The sequence below is a fragment of the Gracilinanus agilis genome, chromosome 4, assembly GCF_016433145.1.
Source record: "Gracilinanus agilis isolate LMUSP501 chromosome 4, AgileGrace, whole genome shotgun sequence".
In the NCBI taxonomy this organism is placed as follows: Eukaryota; Metazoa; Chordata; class Mammalia; order Didelphimorphia; family Didelphidae; genus Gracilinanus; species Gracilinanus agilis.
Genome location: NC_058133.1, coordinates 272,996,743 through 273,012,175, shown reverse-complemented (window position 1 = coordinate 273,012,175; position 15,433 = coordinate 272,996,743). Strand labels below are relative to the sequence as shown.

The 15,433-nt window shown below is 48.4% G+C and overlaps 1 protein-coding gene across 2 annotated transcripts in view; it reads left to right on the top strand.

The window, feature by feature from the left end:
- TFEB (transcription factor EB) overlaps positions 1-7,090 on the top strand; it is a 19,818-nt gene extending 12,728 nt beyond the window's left edge. Inside the window, exons 3-7 of one of the 2 annotated variants that reach the window (XM_044674519.1) lie at positions 283-439; positions 564-620; positions 2,355-2,430; positions 5,051-5,198; positions 5,678-7,090. In XM_044674519.1, coding sequence (XP_044530454.1) covers positions 283-439; positions 564-620; positions 2,355-2,430; positions 5,051-5,198; positions 5,678-6,163 — 924 coding nt within the window. In that variant the 3' untranslated portion in view covers positions 6,164-7,090. Of the gene's footprint in view, positions 1-272; positions 440-563; positions 621-2,354; positions 2,431-5,050; positions 5,199-5,677 lie in introns of both variants that reach the window. The other variant, XM_044674520.1, reaches the window with a different exon arrangement.
- The last annotated feature ends 8,343 nt before the right edge of the window (positions 7,091-15,433 follow it).

Here is a 15,433-nt window from a genome sequence, read left to right as displayed (position 1 = left end):
TCTCTCTCTCTCTCTCTCTCTCTCTCTCTCTCTCTCTCTCTCTCTCTCTCTCTCCTTTCTTTCTCATTGGCACTTCCCAATGGCTCTCCTTCCTTCATTTAAATCATTTCCCTTGTAATACATAAGTACAGTTAAGTCAAAATAAATCAACACATTGGTCATGTCTGAAAATGTACATCTCATTTCATACTTATGGTCTGTCACCTCTCTGATGAGGAGCCATGATTTTCATTATCAGTTCTCTGAAGTCATCCCCTGTCCCTTCCCCCAAGCTTAGATGAGGGAGGTTCTCACCCAGGTCTTTCTTTTATTCCACAGCTGCCTTTGTCCAGCAGCCACCTGACAGTATACAGTGGAGACCCCCAAGTCACAGCCTCCCTCATAGGTGTCACTAGCAGCTCCTGCCCTGCTGACTTGGCCCAGAAGAGAGAGCTCACAGGTTTGAGATCCATTCTGCACCCTAAATCACTTTTCTGCCTTGTTTCCCTTCCTTCCCACTCTTGCCCCCATGGTCAGTGTTCGCTCCTGATTGTTGTTGTCTCTTCTTTCCCATCTGGTTCTAGATGCTGAGAGCCGGGCCTTGGCCAAGGAACGTCAGAAGAAAGACAATCACAACCTTAGTGAGTCCTGCTGACCCCTTGTGCACCCTCCCAGCCCTACTTCTTTCCCCATTCATCCAGCCAGATGCCCGCATCCCTTCTTCCTGACCTTACTTCTGGATATACCAGTCTATCCTGTGGCAGAAGACCTCATAAGTTCTCTAAGTAGGCTTATAAGGTCATAGGATTGTACATAGGTCTAAGAGCTGGAAAGGTCTCAGAAGCTAGCTAGCCCAACTTCCCTCATTTTACAGATGAGGAAACAGTCCCAGGAAGGATCCATGATTCACCCAAGGCCACTAAGCTAGGAAGCATCCTCTAACTTGAGAGTTCCTTTTCTCTGTGATCCTTGGTTTGATTTGTATAAAAACAAAAGGAAGCTCCCTTCCGCACCCTCCTCCCCCCACCCAAGTCTCTTCCTCCCATGGAGGCCTGAAATCTGAATTTTCACCTCAGTTTTTGGGCAAAGCACTATTCCTTCTCTCTGGTCTTTTTTTTTAAAGGCCGATGTCCCCTCGAGGTGTGGTAACTTAAGGCTTTTTTTGCTGTAGTTTGAATTAAAGCATTAGATGACTTCCTCTTCTCTTAGAGGGTAGAAAAGAGACCATAAGATGAGCATCCTGGGTTTCCTGAGGTGGGTCCTGCTGTGGGAGTTTCTAAATCCATCTCTGCAATGAATTACCTTGGGCAAGTCACGGCCCCCTTATGGAATTCAAATATATAAATTGGGTTTTGGACCAGATGATTTTCAAGTTCCCCTTTAGCCTTGTTATTCTATGAGTCTGCTGAAAGGGGAAGAAAATATTTCTTTCTGCAGTTCTTATTGAATTGAGGGGTAGGGGCACAGGGGGTGGTGGAAGATAATTCTGCTTCTCCACAGCTTTCCTAGGTCCAACTCTGCTTCTATATGCCACCTACCTGTCCTTCCTTTCCTCATCTGCCTACTCCAATAGCCTGGATTGAGCCCCTTTGTCCCCCAATCCCTTCCCTTTGTAGAGATATTTGCTGTGGGATTGTAGCAAGGCCATAGGATACCCCGCTCTGAACTATGGTCTCTTCCTTACTTTCACCCCTCCTAGACTTAAGCCCTAGCTGGAAAGCAAGGGAAGGAAAGAGAAAGAATATTTCAGTTCAGATCAGTGTATGCAAAAACTTCTAAGAATTAGAGCACTGCCTAAAATAGGACTTGGTTGCTTCTGTCTAATGGTGATGAGTTCCCTAATTCAGGAGTATACCAGGAAAGGAACACTGGCTTTAGAAGCAGAGATCCCAAGTTCAAATCCCACTTTGGATTCTGGATGGTTGTTACTTGTGTGACCTTGGGCAAGTCACAGTCTCCCAGAGCCCCAGTTTCCAAATCTGCAAAATGAAGGAGTTGGACCAAATAATAGCTGTTGGGGCTTCTTTTAGTTCTAGAACTAAAGCCCTATGATCCTAGAGTTCTGGATTTGGCACCCACCTGAGAAATTCTGCCTCAAACATTTGCTAGCTGTGGTGACTCTGGGCAAGTTACTTCACCCCTCTCTGGTCTTGTTTCCCAGTATTGGACTCATCAGCCAGCTCCGAATCCATGATCCTATTATCTGAGGGATGGAGCTTGGCTCTCTCTCCTCTGGCTGTCAGGGCTCTCCTTTCCCTCGGGCTTTGGGAATTCCCATGGTCAGATCTGATCTGAGGCTCCAGGGTGAAGGCAGGTGCCCTGACATCTCCCTGATAGCTTGTCTCCCTCCCTCCTCCCCTAAATCTCATTCTTAGTCGAAAGAAGACGAAGATTCAACATCAACGACCGAATCAAAGAGCTGGGCATGCTGATTCCCAAGGCCAATGACCTGTGAGTTCAGACCTTGGGCAGTGGGAGTGGGAGTGGGCTGGGGCAGCAGGGAAGTTTGGGAAGTTAGGCGTTAAGAGGGCATCTGCTCCTTGGGGAGCCTCAGACCTGCCATAGACCGAGGGCTTGATCTTGTGTGGCTGCTATGTGAGATAGAGGACTTGGCCTCAGGACCGCCAGGCTCTGTCTTCCGATCCTCACCCTGCCTAGGACTAGCTACAGAACCTTCGCTAAATTTTCTCTTTCCCAGCCTCAGTTTCCATTTTTGTCAAATGAAGACTCAATGGCCTTCTTGCTATAGGGAAAGTATTTCATAAATGGGAAAATCAATCAAAAAAAAAAAACCCAAGCCAAGACATCTTGAGAATCTCATAAAAAGAAGACTAAAAGTCCTGAATGTGGGTGGTCCAGGCAGAGTCTTGGTTAGAATTTTAAAAAAAGATGATAATGACCATCAACAGTGTGCATCGTTTGAGTGTGAGTTTACTATTATCATGCCAGTAAGACAACATTCAGCCAACATGGATGAAGCAAGGACAGTGAAGGGCATGGGGACCGATTATGGGGGGATACGATGATGAAGACAGTAGTCTCTGCCCTCATAGTGCTGTGAGTTTGGGTGGGAGAGCCAAGACTTGCTACAGATTCCAACCATCCATCCACTCACACCAGGTAGGCCAAGCTCAATGTCTAGATCAGTGATTCCCAAAGTGGGCGCCACTGCCCCCTATGGGTGCTGCAGAGATCTAGGGGGGCAGTGATGGCCACAGGTGCATTTGGGGGAGGTGAATAACTGTAAGGGGGTGGTGATAGTATGTAATAGGGGGCGCTAAGTAATATTTTTTCTGGAAAGGGGGCGGTAGGTCAAAAAAGTTTTGGGAACCACTGGTCTAGACCATGGACGTCTGGAGTCTGGAAGACCTGAGTTCAAATCTGGCCTCAGACACTTAACTAGCCGTATGACTCTAGACAAGTCATTTAACCTGTTTGTTTCAGTTTTCTCACTTGAAAAATGGGGATAATGGTAGCAGATACCTCCCAAGATGGTTGTGAGAATGAAATGAGATGCTAGATTATAATAATATAGTTATAGTAGTTTGGTGAAGGCACCATGAAGATGCCTGAAGACCCTTCACTGGACCATAAAAGTCAAATTCAAACTTTGGGTGCAGTTGATTTGAACTATGGGGAGTTGAATGAGTTGAATGCATTTGTTTTGAATGTACACTCTTATGCCAATAGGGGACTGCCCCCAAATTGGCTTTTTGTCAATGCAGCTAGTTTTATCCATTTCTTTTATCCCCAAATTCCTGAAATTTAGAAGTTGACTATGTTTACAGATCCAGTGAAGAAAAAGGGCCAACCCTTTTTTTGCCGGATCTCAGGGGAAAATGTGTGTTTGGAATTCAGGGAGATGCCATTTAAAAGTATCTTACAAACTTCCTGTGGACATGTGGGGGACTTTGAGACTACATTCCCCGTGATCCAATGGGTTTCTGGTTAACGTCAGACAACGGGAACCAACGTATAGTGCAGCTTAAATTCAGAGAGCGGGCTGGAGATGGCCTCTTTTTGCTACCTGAGTGGGTTCTCCGGCATGCGAGAGTAGGAAGATGGGTGGAGATACAGATGGGCGGCATTTTTAAATATAGTCAGGCGCGGTCATATATATTTTACCAACATGGCCATGGCAATTAAAATATTAATTTCTCTTATAATATCAGCCTTTTTCATTTTTAATCGTTACAGCTAGGCAATGGGGGTTAAGTGACTTGTCCAGGGTCACACAGCTGGGAAGTGCCTGGGGCCAGATTTGAACTTAGGAAAAACCCTTACCTTCCATTTTATAATCAATACAGTGTATTGACTCCAAGGCAGAAGAGCGGTGAGGGGTAAGCAATGGGGTTAAGTGACTTGGCCAGGGTCACCCAGCTAGAAGTGTCTGAAGTCATCCCATCTCTAAGTCTGACTCTCAATCTGCTAGGCCAGCTTGCTGTTCCCAGTGCTAGTTATTATAGTCAGCTAAAGCAGTTGGCTGGCGTGCCAGAGTTCAAATCCAGCCTCAGACACTTACTAGCTGGGTGACCCTGGCCAAGTCACTTTATCTTTTTTGTCTCAGTTTTCCTCGTCTATAAGATGAATTGGAGAAGGAAATGGCCAACTCTTCTAGTATCTTTGCCAAGAAAACCTCAGATGGGGTCTCAAAGACATGACTGAACAATAGCATTATTAGGGTCACAGGAGAGAGAGATCTAGGGGTAGTCAAGGAAGGCTTCCTGGAAGGGACAGGACTTGGAGGAATGGCAGGAGTTAGGGCAGGTGGGGCCAGAATGTGCAAAGCCTGAGTAAGAAATGGGGAGAAAGACTGGAGATGAGCTCTCAAGGGCCTTGACTGAAGCATCTGGCTTTGGTCAGAGTCAGTGGGCTTTTGGGCAAGGGCCTAGTGACGTCAGAGATTTGCTTTAGGAAGATGAAATTGGCCACTCTCTGGAGACTGTTGAGGAGGGGGTGAGTGGTAAGTGGTGGGGCCTGGAAGCAGGGATAGGAATATCTGCTAGAGGAGGCCCGCTCAGGGCCGAGGGGGGGGACATAAGCCGTGGTACACGACCGGCTCCCGTTTCAGGGATGTGCGCTGGAACAAGGGAACCATCCTGAAGGCCTCAGTGGATTATATTCGTCGGATGCAGAAGGATCTGCAGAAGTCCAGGGACCTGGAGAACCATTCACGGCGCCTGGAGATGACAAACAAGCAGTTGTGGCTTCGCATACAGGTCTGACCTCCTGACCCTTAACCCTAAGGGGGAGAAGCTCCAAAATATGGGCCTTTGATGTCCTGGGGGACCCCTGGGAGCTGGGGGAGGTGGGGGGGGTCTGGAATTTGGAGAAGCCCATGTCCTGGCTTTGGTGCTTTGTGGCCACATCATCTGGGGGCAAATTGCATCCTTTCTGGGACTCTTTTATTCAAACCAGGATCCCACCTCTAGAGGTGGAAGGGATGTCAGAAACACTCTCATTTTATAGATGAGGAGACTAAGGGGGGGTCCAAGGTAACTGCTGACTTGTCCAAGACCACACAGATAGTTAAGCACCAGAGATGGGATTTGAACCCATTTCCTGGGACCCAGAGGAGGCTCTCTTTCCATTGTACCCGTCCTAAGGCCCCTTCTATCTGCCATTCTTGGTGTGGAAGGCAGGACTGGGGTCCTGGGTGGGCTCCCCCAAACCCACTGTGCTTTCTCATTTCTCACAGGAGCTGGAGATGCAGGCCAGAGTCCATGGCTTACCCACAGCTTCTCCCTCTGGAGTTAACATGGCCGAATTGGCCCAGCAGGTGGTGAAACAAGAGCTCCCCAGTGAGGAGGGCCTGGGGGAGCCCTTGCTCCCCACGGCTGAGCTCCCCGACCAAGAGCCCTCCCTGACCCTCCCTCCTCAGCCGCCACCCCCACCGCCACCCCCACCCCTGCCACCGCCGCAGTCTCCGTACCAACTGGACTTCAGCCACAGCATGAGTTTTGGTGGGGGCGAGGGGCCCCAGGGTTTCCCCGACTCCCTGGGGCCTGAGCACGGCTCCCTCTTCCCCTCCTTGTCCAAGAAGGAGCTGGACCATCTGATGCTTCTGGACGACACCATGTTGCCCCTGGCCTCCGATCCCCTCTTCTCTACCATGTCACCTGAGGCCTCCAAGGCCAGCAGCCGGCGAAGCAGCTTCAGCATGGAGGAAGGGGACATGCTGTGACCCCAGCCACCCCCTCCCACCCCCCAGAGCTGGGGAGGAGGGACAAGGCCCCGGGGGCTGGGAGTTAGGGATGCGTGATGGGCCGTCATCCCTTCCTCTCACCTCCCTCCAATCTGCACTCGTGTGTGATTAGCGACCTGTGTGGACACTGGCTCCCCCACTCCTGCCTCCCCTTCTCTTCCTAACCCTGCTCCCACCTCTAGGCCTCCCAGCCCAGCCAGGACCCTGACATGCAGGACGTGCTTCAAGGGACTGGGAGCTGGAACTCTCACGGGGTGCCAGAGGTCTCCTGGGGTTCCAGCCTTGCTCAGCCCGGGCCTTGGGCCCCCGGGACCCCATAGTTCCCCACAGCCCTCCTTCCTGCCCCCTCTCTGGGGACGGAGTGGGCAGCAGTGGACAGAGAGGCCTGAAGGGCTAGCTCTTGGATGGGGTCTAGTGTGGGAGAAGAGGCCCAGCTTATGCCAGGGGGCAGCAGACTGAGTGTCCTGGAGGGGCTTCCGGCTCCTACCTGCGCCCTTTCCCCCTAGCCTGCCCTAGGGGGAATGAGCCTATAGAGAGGGACAAGAGCAGAAGCATCTTCCAGGAGGGTCTGGGTTAGGGTGTTCCCGTTCCCCACCCTTAGTCCCCACCAGTTCAGCAATGCCCTGGCTCCACGGAGATCAGTGTCTTGGGACCCCAGTAGAGAGGAACAGGAGCCCAGAGCTCCCCTCACCTCTCCCACAGACCTGGAGTGGCCCCCACTTTGGTGCTAACTGCCCCCTTTCCCGGGACCTTGCAAGGGCGGGGCCACACGGGCCATCCTTGGCTGCACCTTTGCAGGGGCCGCTCCTTCACTGGGGCTGGTGCCAGGGCAGGGGGTGGGGATGGGGCGAGGGCGCTCTGCCAGGGAGGGCAGCCAGACTCTGGCCTCCCCCGCCTTGTGCCTTAGTAAACACTTTGCTTTGTATATCCCCTGTGTGCTGTGTCTCTGGGGTACCGGGCGGGCAGGGCACTCTTGTTTCTCTGGAGCTGGGCAGGGGAGGGGGAAAGAGTACGGGGAGAAACTGAACAGAGGGGAGGGCGGGGAAGACATCTGGAATTCCCCCGTCTAGGTCTTCAAAAACTTGCATTGATGAAAATGGAGGTGGAGGAGGAAGTCCCCCGGGACTGCAAGATGCAACTCTCTCCCCAGGTCCGATTCTTTCCCATCCTCACTCTCCACGTATGGAATTTGAGAAGAGTGGGTGCTTTCTCCCAATATGACCACAAGATGGCGCTGCTTCTGCTAGTCTTGCAACTCCAGATGTTGCTGGAGAGGATAAAAAAGGAAAGGGGGGGGGCGGATAGCGGTGCGGGCAGGTGGGGACCCGCCTAAGCTAATTCGAACCTCTGATGCTTCTTTACTGGGAAATCACTGACCCAGCCTAGTTCATCTTATTAGGGAAGGAAATCTCCGACTAAGCCCCTTCCCCAAAGTGGGTGGGTGTAGACGGCATTACCTTGGGACCAATCCCCAAGTGGAAATCCAAGGCTATCAACCTATTTGAGATTCTCCTCTCTGCTCCACTCCCCAATAAAGATCATTCTTGGTTTTCTCCGCTTCCCTTCTACCCCTTCCCACTCCAAATTGGACTTTGATATAAACACTTCAGGAGGAGATTTGAACCCACTTCTACTCTCTACATTCTGTCTTTCCTGGAGAAGAATCCTTGTTCTTCCTCCTAAAACAACCCCCTTCCTCACTCCTCCATTATCTCAGAAACAAGGGAGCTGCCTTGATTCCCCTGAGGAATTAGGGACAAGATTATTTGGGAAGGAAATAATTTGGGTCTGTCTGAGAAGCGGGAACTGTGGAGACTTGACCTGGTCCTGGATATCACGGGGAACCTCCAGGGCATATTTGCGGAGGGATGAAATGTCATGAAGCCCTGTGCCCCCAGTCTCCCTCACTCCGTTCGGCATTATCCACGCAAAGGTCAAAATGGTTTCCTCCCTTAAAACTGCATACATCTCCATCACCACCACCACCACCACCGTGTCCCCTACCCCCACCCCTCCCCAAGCTGGGCCCTGAGAGGCTGAGGGGCCTAATTAAAAAAACAGGAGGAAAATGGAGCAAGATGACAATTTCCTCTGTGTGGAATAGGGAGATCAAATCAACGTCGAGCAATTAATGTGCACGGGGAGAGAAGAAAAGGGGGCGCGAGGCGGGGGCGGAGGGGTGGGGTGAGGAGGGGGAGAGCTGCCGGAGCCTGTGCTAATGACGGCTCCGGCGGGCCGAGGCTCCGAGGATTAGTCTGAAGGTCAGATGGAGATGAGGATGACCTTGTGGAGCCAGAATGAGGGAGCCGAAGCCTCCCAATTAGCTTCCTGGCCCAGGCCCCACCCGCACCTGCTGCCGGGGTCCTGTCCCTAGGAGCCAGGCATCCCGGAAGCTGGAGCGGTCCCATTCAGGGATATGGCTCACGCTCGGAGGCTGAGCGGATGAGTTGGGACAGGTGCATTTGCGTTAGGACAAAAGGGGGTGGGGAACCCATAGACGTCCTGCAGCCTGCTTTCCCGCTCCTTTAACAATCTAAAGCTCATAGGGCTCTCCCTACCGCTTTCTGTGCCTGTCCTAGCCTCGGTTTCTGACTGTATTCTCTCTCTTTGCCCTGGTGCCGATACAGTTTGATAGATAGCCTCCTGGAAAGAATTTGAGCTTTAGTACCTGTGACAGAGAGAGGTGGTGGTCCCAGAAAAAGGGATTTGCATAAGGACACGCAGTGTCAGTGGGGAGGCAGTTTGGTCCTGGAGAAGGAACGCTGTTACTTGGGACCGAGATACAGGGGCCCAACACTAACTTTGTGTGCCCTCGAGCAAATTACTGGCATTCTCCGGGCCCCAGCTATCGAATGAAGAGATTGGATTAGATAATCGCTAGTTTGACCAGTCTCCGCTCCCCTGTCCCCTTCCAAGCTCTTTTATTCTAGGATTCCTGATTCATCGTCCCTCATCACTCTTTCCTTTCTTTCCCGGCCCTGGGGCATCTTCCCTAATGGGGTCCTCGCAGGATAATCTGACCCTGTCTTGTGCCTGGGGTTTCAACCCTGAGTTCTGAGTGGGAGATGCTGAGAAGGACACGGGACCAGAATGTGGGACCCTGGGAAGTCTGAATGCTCGGGATGAGGGACCCAACTGGAGGGTGTAGTGTAAGATCCTTCCCACAGGAGGGTGCTGCCACTTCCTGGTCATATTATAAAATAGGGCAGAATGAGGGAGCAAACTACGAGGAAGCAAGCCTGGGCGAAAACGAGGGAGTCTGAGCTGCAGTTCCCCGTGACTCCAGCAGGGGGCAGCAGGAGCCAAAGTAATAAACCAAGCAAAGGTGGGCTATGAAGTGGGGGAAGCCAGCTCTGGTCTCCTTTCTCTTAGCGTTATCTCTACCTCCCCCACTTTCCTGCCATCTCCCCTCCGTCGCTTCAGTCCACTTCTTTTCTACCTATGGATATGCCCTCACCTCCATGTATCTTCTACCCCAAAGGACCTGGGATCTTAGCAGAGCTGTGATGGAACTGCCTCAGTCTAGAAGTAGATAGAAAAGGGTTCTTTTATACATATTTTTTAAAAATATATAAATGGGTATATTTTATATATTATAATATATTTTATTTATATATAATTTATCTGTTTATATTTTATTTATACATAATATCTAATATGAAACTTTCTATTTTTATTAAAAACAACTGGGCTGAAAAATAGGTCGAGAGGTAGCCCAAGATTCATCAGATTACCTAAAAACCTTAACCACTCAAAAAAAAAAAAACAACCAACTAACAAAAAATCTTTTTCTGGGTTCTACTCTGAACCCTGTTGGATACCTCACTGTGGGACCTTTAGTAAATCCATCCCCCTCTCTGGGCTCCCATTTCTTTAGTAGAATGAACCCTATGTTCTCTAAGGTCCCTCTAAGCTCTAACATTTGAGGTCCCATCCCCAAGAAGTGAGGGAAACCTCTTCACCAGCTCATCATGCCCGCCCCCCCCCCCGCCATAATTTCACAAGGTGTCTGTCAAAGACGAGAGTCCAAAAGTCTGTTATTGGCCTTGTGTCATCGAAGCTCCAGTGAAAACCTAACAGGGTTGAACTCAGACATCAGACTTTCACATTTGCTGAGTCCCCTTCAGGCTGCAGAAGAACTCTTGATTATGCTGATCTGTCCCTGTTGGGGTTGTATCATTTAGAATAGGAGACACTCCAACAGGTCAAAGTTTAATAACCAATACTCATAAAGGTGTGTGTGCGCACACATGTATATATGTATACATGGGTACACATAGACATACATCCATGTGTATATACGTGCAAACACAGGGACACACATACACATGAGAGAAATATTATACAATCTGTTTCCTATGACATACCATTCCATCTGGCACTTCAAAGTTTAGTCTGCTTTACGAATGGTTTTTCTATCATTTTAAGTCTAGAAAATCAACAAAGCCATAAATCAGCCCGTGATTGGTAGATTTCTGAGGTAGAAGTGCTCACCCTGAAAATAGAATAATCAGCTCTCCTGGCCGAGCTGCCTCCAAGGTGCCCCTCAAGGACAGAGCAAGAGCAGTGGCTTATCCTCTCATATAATGATTGCTCTGGAAAGAGACCCCTTCCTCCAGAGGTGGCGCAGTCTTCAACGTGGGCCAGGCCCATTCATTCCTCCAACCCCATCTCCCCAGGTCCACTTCTACTTTAGTCCCAGAATTCAAGGGTTGGAGGGGAGCTTGGGAGTCAAGTAACAGAACCCCCACTGGAAGCACAAGTCCCTTTTGCAGCATCCCCAGGAAGTGGTCCTCTAGGCTTTTAGCTGGATCATAGATTTGGATGGAGCTAGACAAGATTTCAGAAGTCATTTAGGCCAGATGCTTCCTCTTACAGATGAGGAAACTGAAGCCCAGACAAATGAAGTGACCTTCCCAGGGTCAAATGTGTAGTGAAAGGGAAGGGCTAGGGAGGGACTAGACCTTCGGTATCACTGGTAAGTGGGATTCTCAGATGGAGAAACGCCCTCCACCAATACAGATTGGCCCCTTATAGTCTAAGTTTCCTGGCGCACTTGCTTGGGATCATAGATACAGTCAATGTGATCCAATCAGAACCTGAACCCAGATCTTAAGGGACTTGCTTAGGATTATGGATACAGTCAATGTGATCCAATCAGAACCTGAACCCAGATCTTAAGGGATTTTATTGGGATTATAGATACAGTCAATGTGATCCAATCAGAACCTGAACCCAGATCTTAAGGGATTTTATTGGGATTATAAATACAGTCAATGTGATCCAATCAGAACCTGAACCCAGATCTTTCTGGCTCTGAAGCCAGGGCTCTAGTGATGATAATATGGCCCGTGTGACCCTTTCCCCCCAGCTCCAGCTTTCCAAACCCCTCTAGTCAACCCTTTCTTCTCAGCGCCCGCTCTCCAAACCCTTTCTGACAAACTCTTCTCAGCCTCCAATTCTCTGCTTTATTTTTCCAGACCAGTCCTTGGGGAGCATGAATCCCCTGGTAGGGAGAGAAAATCAACCCCCTTCGAGCCGTACCCCCATCTATCTGGCCCTTCCCCTGTCATGCAGCCCAGAGGTGGACGCAGCCTCGTCTCCCTCGTTGCCCCCCTCCCCGGCAGAGTCGGGCTCCCCGCGCCCCTCTCTTTTTCTTTGCTCTCTTTTCCGAGGGGGCAGTGGAATTTATACAATATTTAAGCAGCCAAAGCCGAGTCCGGGAAGATATTATTAATGTAAAAGGGACGGGCTGAAAATGCACTTGAACCTGGTTACAATTAGAGGGTGATTTTTCTAAAGGTCAATGAATTCAGATAATATCCACAGGGGGGAGAGAAATTTAATACCTTTTTAGTGAATTAATTAATTATAATATTATATCGGCTTGGGGTTCTTTTCCAGAGTGATTAAGGGAGCGATCTGTCTTCTGAGAGGCCAGGGGGAGCTGGCGCCTGGGAGCCAGCCTGACACCAAGCCGGGGACAGAATAGGGCCCTTCTCATTCTTTTCAACCTGCCTCCCCCGCACCCCCTCCCTGGGCCAGGCTCGTCCTTTGCAGCAGCTGAGGGAGCTGGAGAGACAGAGAGAGACTGGCTTGAGGGAGAAGATGGGGAGGAATAGAAAAGGGGAGGGGGTCAGGGAGGAGGACTGGCAGCTCCGGGAAGGACAAGGTACACTCTCCAGCTCTCTTAGCGAGTCCCTGCAGCATCAGGATTCTGCCTTCACCCCTCTATCCCCGCTCCTCCATTTTCCTGTTCAGAGATGGGCTAGGGAGGAGGGCGGAGGACCCCCCTTCCCCAACACGTTTCTCCCACTAGCCAGAAGCACCACAATTAGAAATTCATTCTTTCGGGGCTCTGACTTTTATTGCTCTTCTTCTGGCTCCTGTAGTAGAGTGGAAAAAAGCCCAAGAATACGGAAACCGGGGTTTGAGATCAAATGATTGTGTGGTCTTTAACAAGTCATTTCCCTTTTCTGGACTTACTCTCGCCATGCTCTCATATGAGGGGGTCGCAATAGATGGTTTTCCCGGTCTCTTTCCACCCTGAATTCTCTATCTGTTGTTTTTACATTCTATGGTCGGAGTTCCCTCTCTTATGTCTGACATCTATCCTGTGCCCCAGGTTCTCACGTTCCAGGTTCTCAGGTCACTTCCAGCTTTGATATACTCTATTCTGTGTCCTCACATTCCATGTTCTCTAAGGTCTCTCCTACACCTGACAGTCTATTTTCTATATTCTCATGTTCCAGGTTTCTTCTAACTCTGTCATACTCCATCCTGTGTTCAACCATTCCATGTTCTCCAAGATCCCTTTTATACCTGACATCCTATGTTCCCATAATGTCCTTTTTAGCTTGGACATCCTCTGTTCTGTGTTCTTATATTCTATATTCTCTAAGGTTCCTCATATACCTGACATCCTGTGCTCTATGTTCTCATGCTCCAGGTTCTCATATTCCATGTTCTCTCAGGTCCCTTTTATACCTGACATCCTGTGTCCCCATATTCTAGGTTTTAATGTCCTTTCTAGCTTGGACACCCTCTGTTCTGTCTTCTTATATTCCATATTCTCTAAGGTTCTTCATAAACCTGACATCCTATATTCTCTATTCTCATGTTCCAGGTTCTAATGTCTCTTCTAGCTCTCACATACTCTATCCTGTGTTCTCACATTCCATGTTCTCTAAGGTCCCTTATACACCTGACAGCCTATATTCTATATTCTCATGTTCCAGGTTCTAATGTTTCTTCTAATTCTGTCATACTCCATCCTGTGTTCAAGCATTCCATGTTCTCTAAGGTCCCTTTTACACTTGACATCCTATGTTCCCATATTCCAGTTTCTAAAATCCCTTCTTGCTTGGGTATCCTCTATTCTATATTCTTATATTCCATATTCACTAAATTTTCTCATATACCTAACATCCTGTGTTCTAGGTTCTTATATTCCATTTTTTTAACCCTTACCTTCTGTCTTATATTTAATACTGTGTATTGGTTCCAAGGCTGAAGAACAATAAGGACCAGGAAATGGGACTTACCCAGGGTCACCCAGCTAGGAAGTGTCTGAGGTCAGATTTGAACCCAGGGTACTCCATGTTCTAAGGTCCTTTCCAACTTTGTTCTCTGTTCTCATATTCTAGGTTCTAAGGTCACTTATATACCTGGTATCCTCTATTCTGTGCTCCATTCACATTCTATGTTCTAAGACCCCTTCTAGTTCTCTGTGAATTGTTCTCACACTTGTTCTGAAATTCTATACTCGGAAGCCCCTTCTATCTCTAACATTCCCTGGTTCTCCTTTTAAAGGGTGAATAAACACCTCCAGGATGAGCAATGCTAAACAGTAGCACAAATGAATTTTTCAGATTTTTTTCCCCTTGGAAGGCACTGGCTGGGCATGCAGTACTGGGTACTTGGATGAGGCATTAAGGGGAGCCTGGGGCATTGAAGATAAATATTCCTGCTTCACAATTTTGCCTGGGTCTGGCCCTACCCAAGCAGTCAGATCTTATTTCCTCCCCACAACTGGTCATTTCAGATTTGCTCTCTGCTGCCAGGGTCCGAATCCCACTGACAAGAAGTATGTAGACTCTCAGGGTGGCAAGGATCTCAGAGCAAAACTGGGGATACTATTAATAAGTTAGTGCTGTAAGGACCTTAGAGTCATGTACTTCAACCCTGCCATTTCATAGATGAGGAAACTGAGGCTTGGAAAAAATTAAACTCAATAAACACAATCATATGGGTACTGAGTAGAGGAGTGGAAATTAGAAACCAAGTCCTTTGACTCCAAACCCACTTCTATACTAGACCACATTACTATTTAAATAGTGCTTTGCAGTTTACAAAATAATATATATTAGCTCTTATGGGGGGGGCAAAGTCATAGATTGAGGGGTGGCTTTGGAATCAGGAAAGCCTGAATTTAAGTTCTACTTCTTGCACAAACTAGCAGTCACAGGATCATATCTCGGTGATCCAGGCAACTCTCTAAGACCAAATATTAAGGACAAATTGGCCATCTGTACGGGCAGGAGCTTCTAGCCTTGGCGTTCTTCACATCAGTAAAATGACAGCTGCAAACAAACAAAAAAGTGACTCACATCAAACTCATATTTTCATAACCTCTCATGAGAAAGGCAATATATTATCATGTCCATTTTAGAGATGGGGAAACTGAGCCACAGAGCTAAAGTAACTGGCCTACTGTCTCATAGCAGTAAGTATCAGAATAGAGATTTGACCCATCTTTTTTTTTTAACCCTTACCTTTACTATGTATTGGTTCTAAGGGAAAAAGAGCTATAAGAGGTAGGTAATGGGGGTTAAGTGACTAGCCCAAGATCACACAGCTAGTTGGTGTCTGAGGCCATATTTGAACCCAGAATACCCCCTCCCAACCCCACCTCTTTCCAACTATCTCCAGGCTTGACTTGATTAGCTGCACCTCCCATAACTTTTTACTCCAAATCTAACATGCTTTTAGTTGCAACTTTGGCTTACAGTTATTCTTGAAAGGGAGAATGTACAAGGAGAAATGCTATATAATACATACATATGTGTGTATACTTATATAATAATCAGTATTTATATAGATCTTTAAGATTTGGAAAATGCTTTGTATATATTCTTTTTTCCTTCCTTCCATCCTTCTTTCCATCCTCCCTCCCTCCCTCCCTCCCTCCCTCCCTCCCTCCTTTCTTTCTTTCTTTCTTTCTTTCTTTCTTTCTTTCTTTCTTTCTTT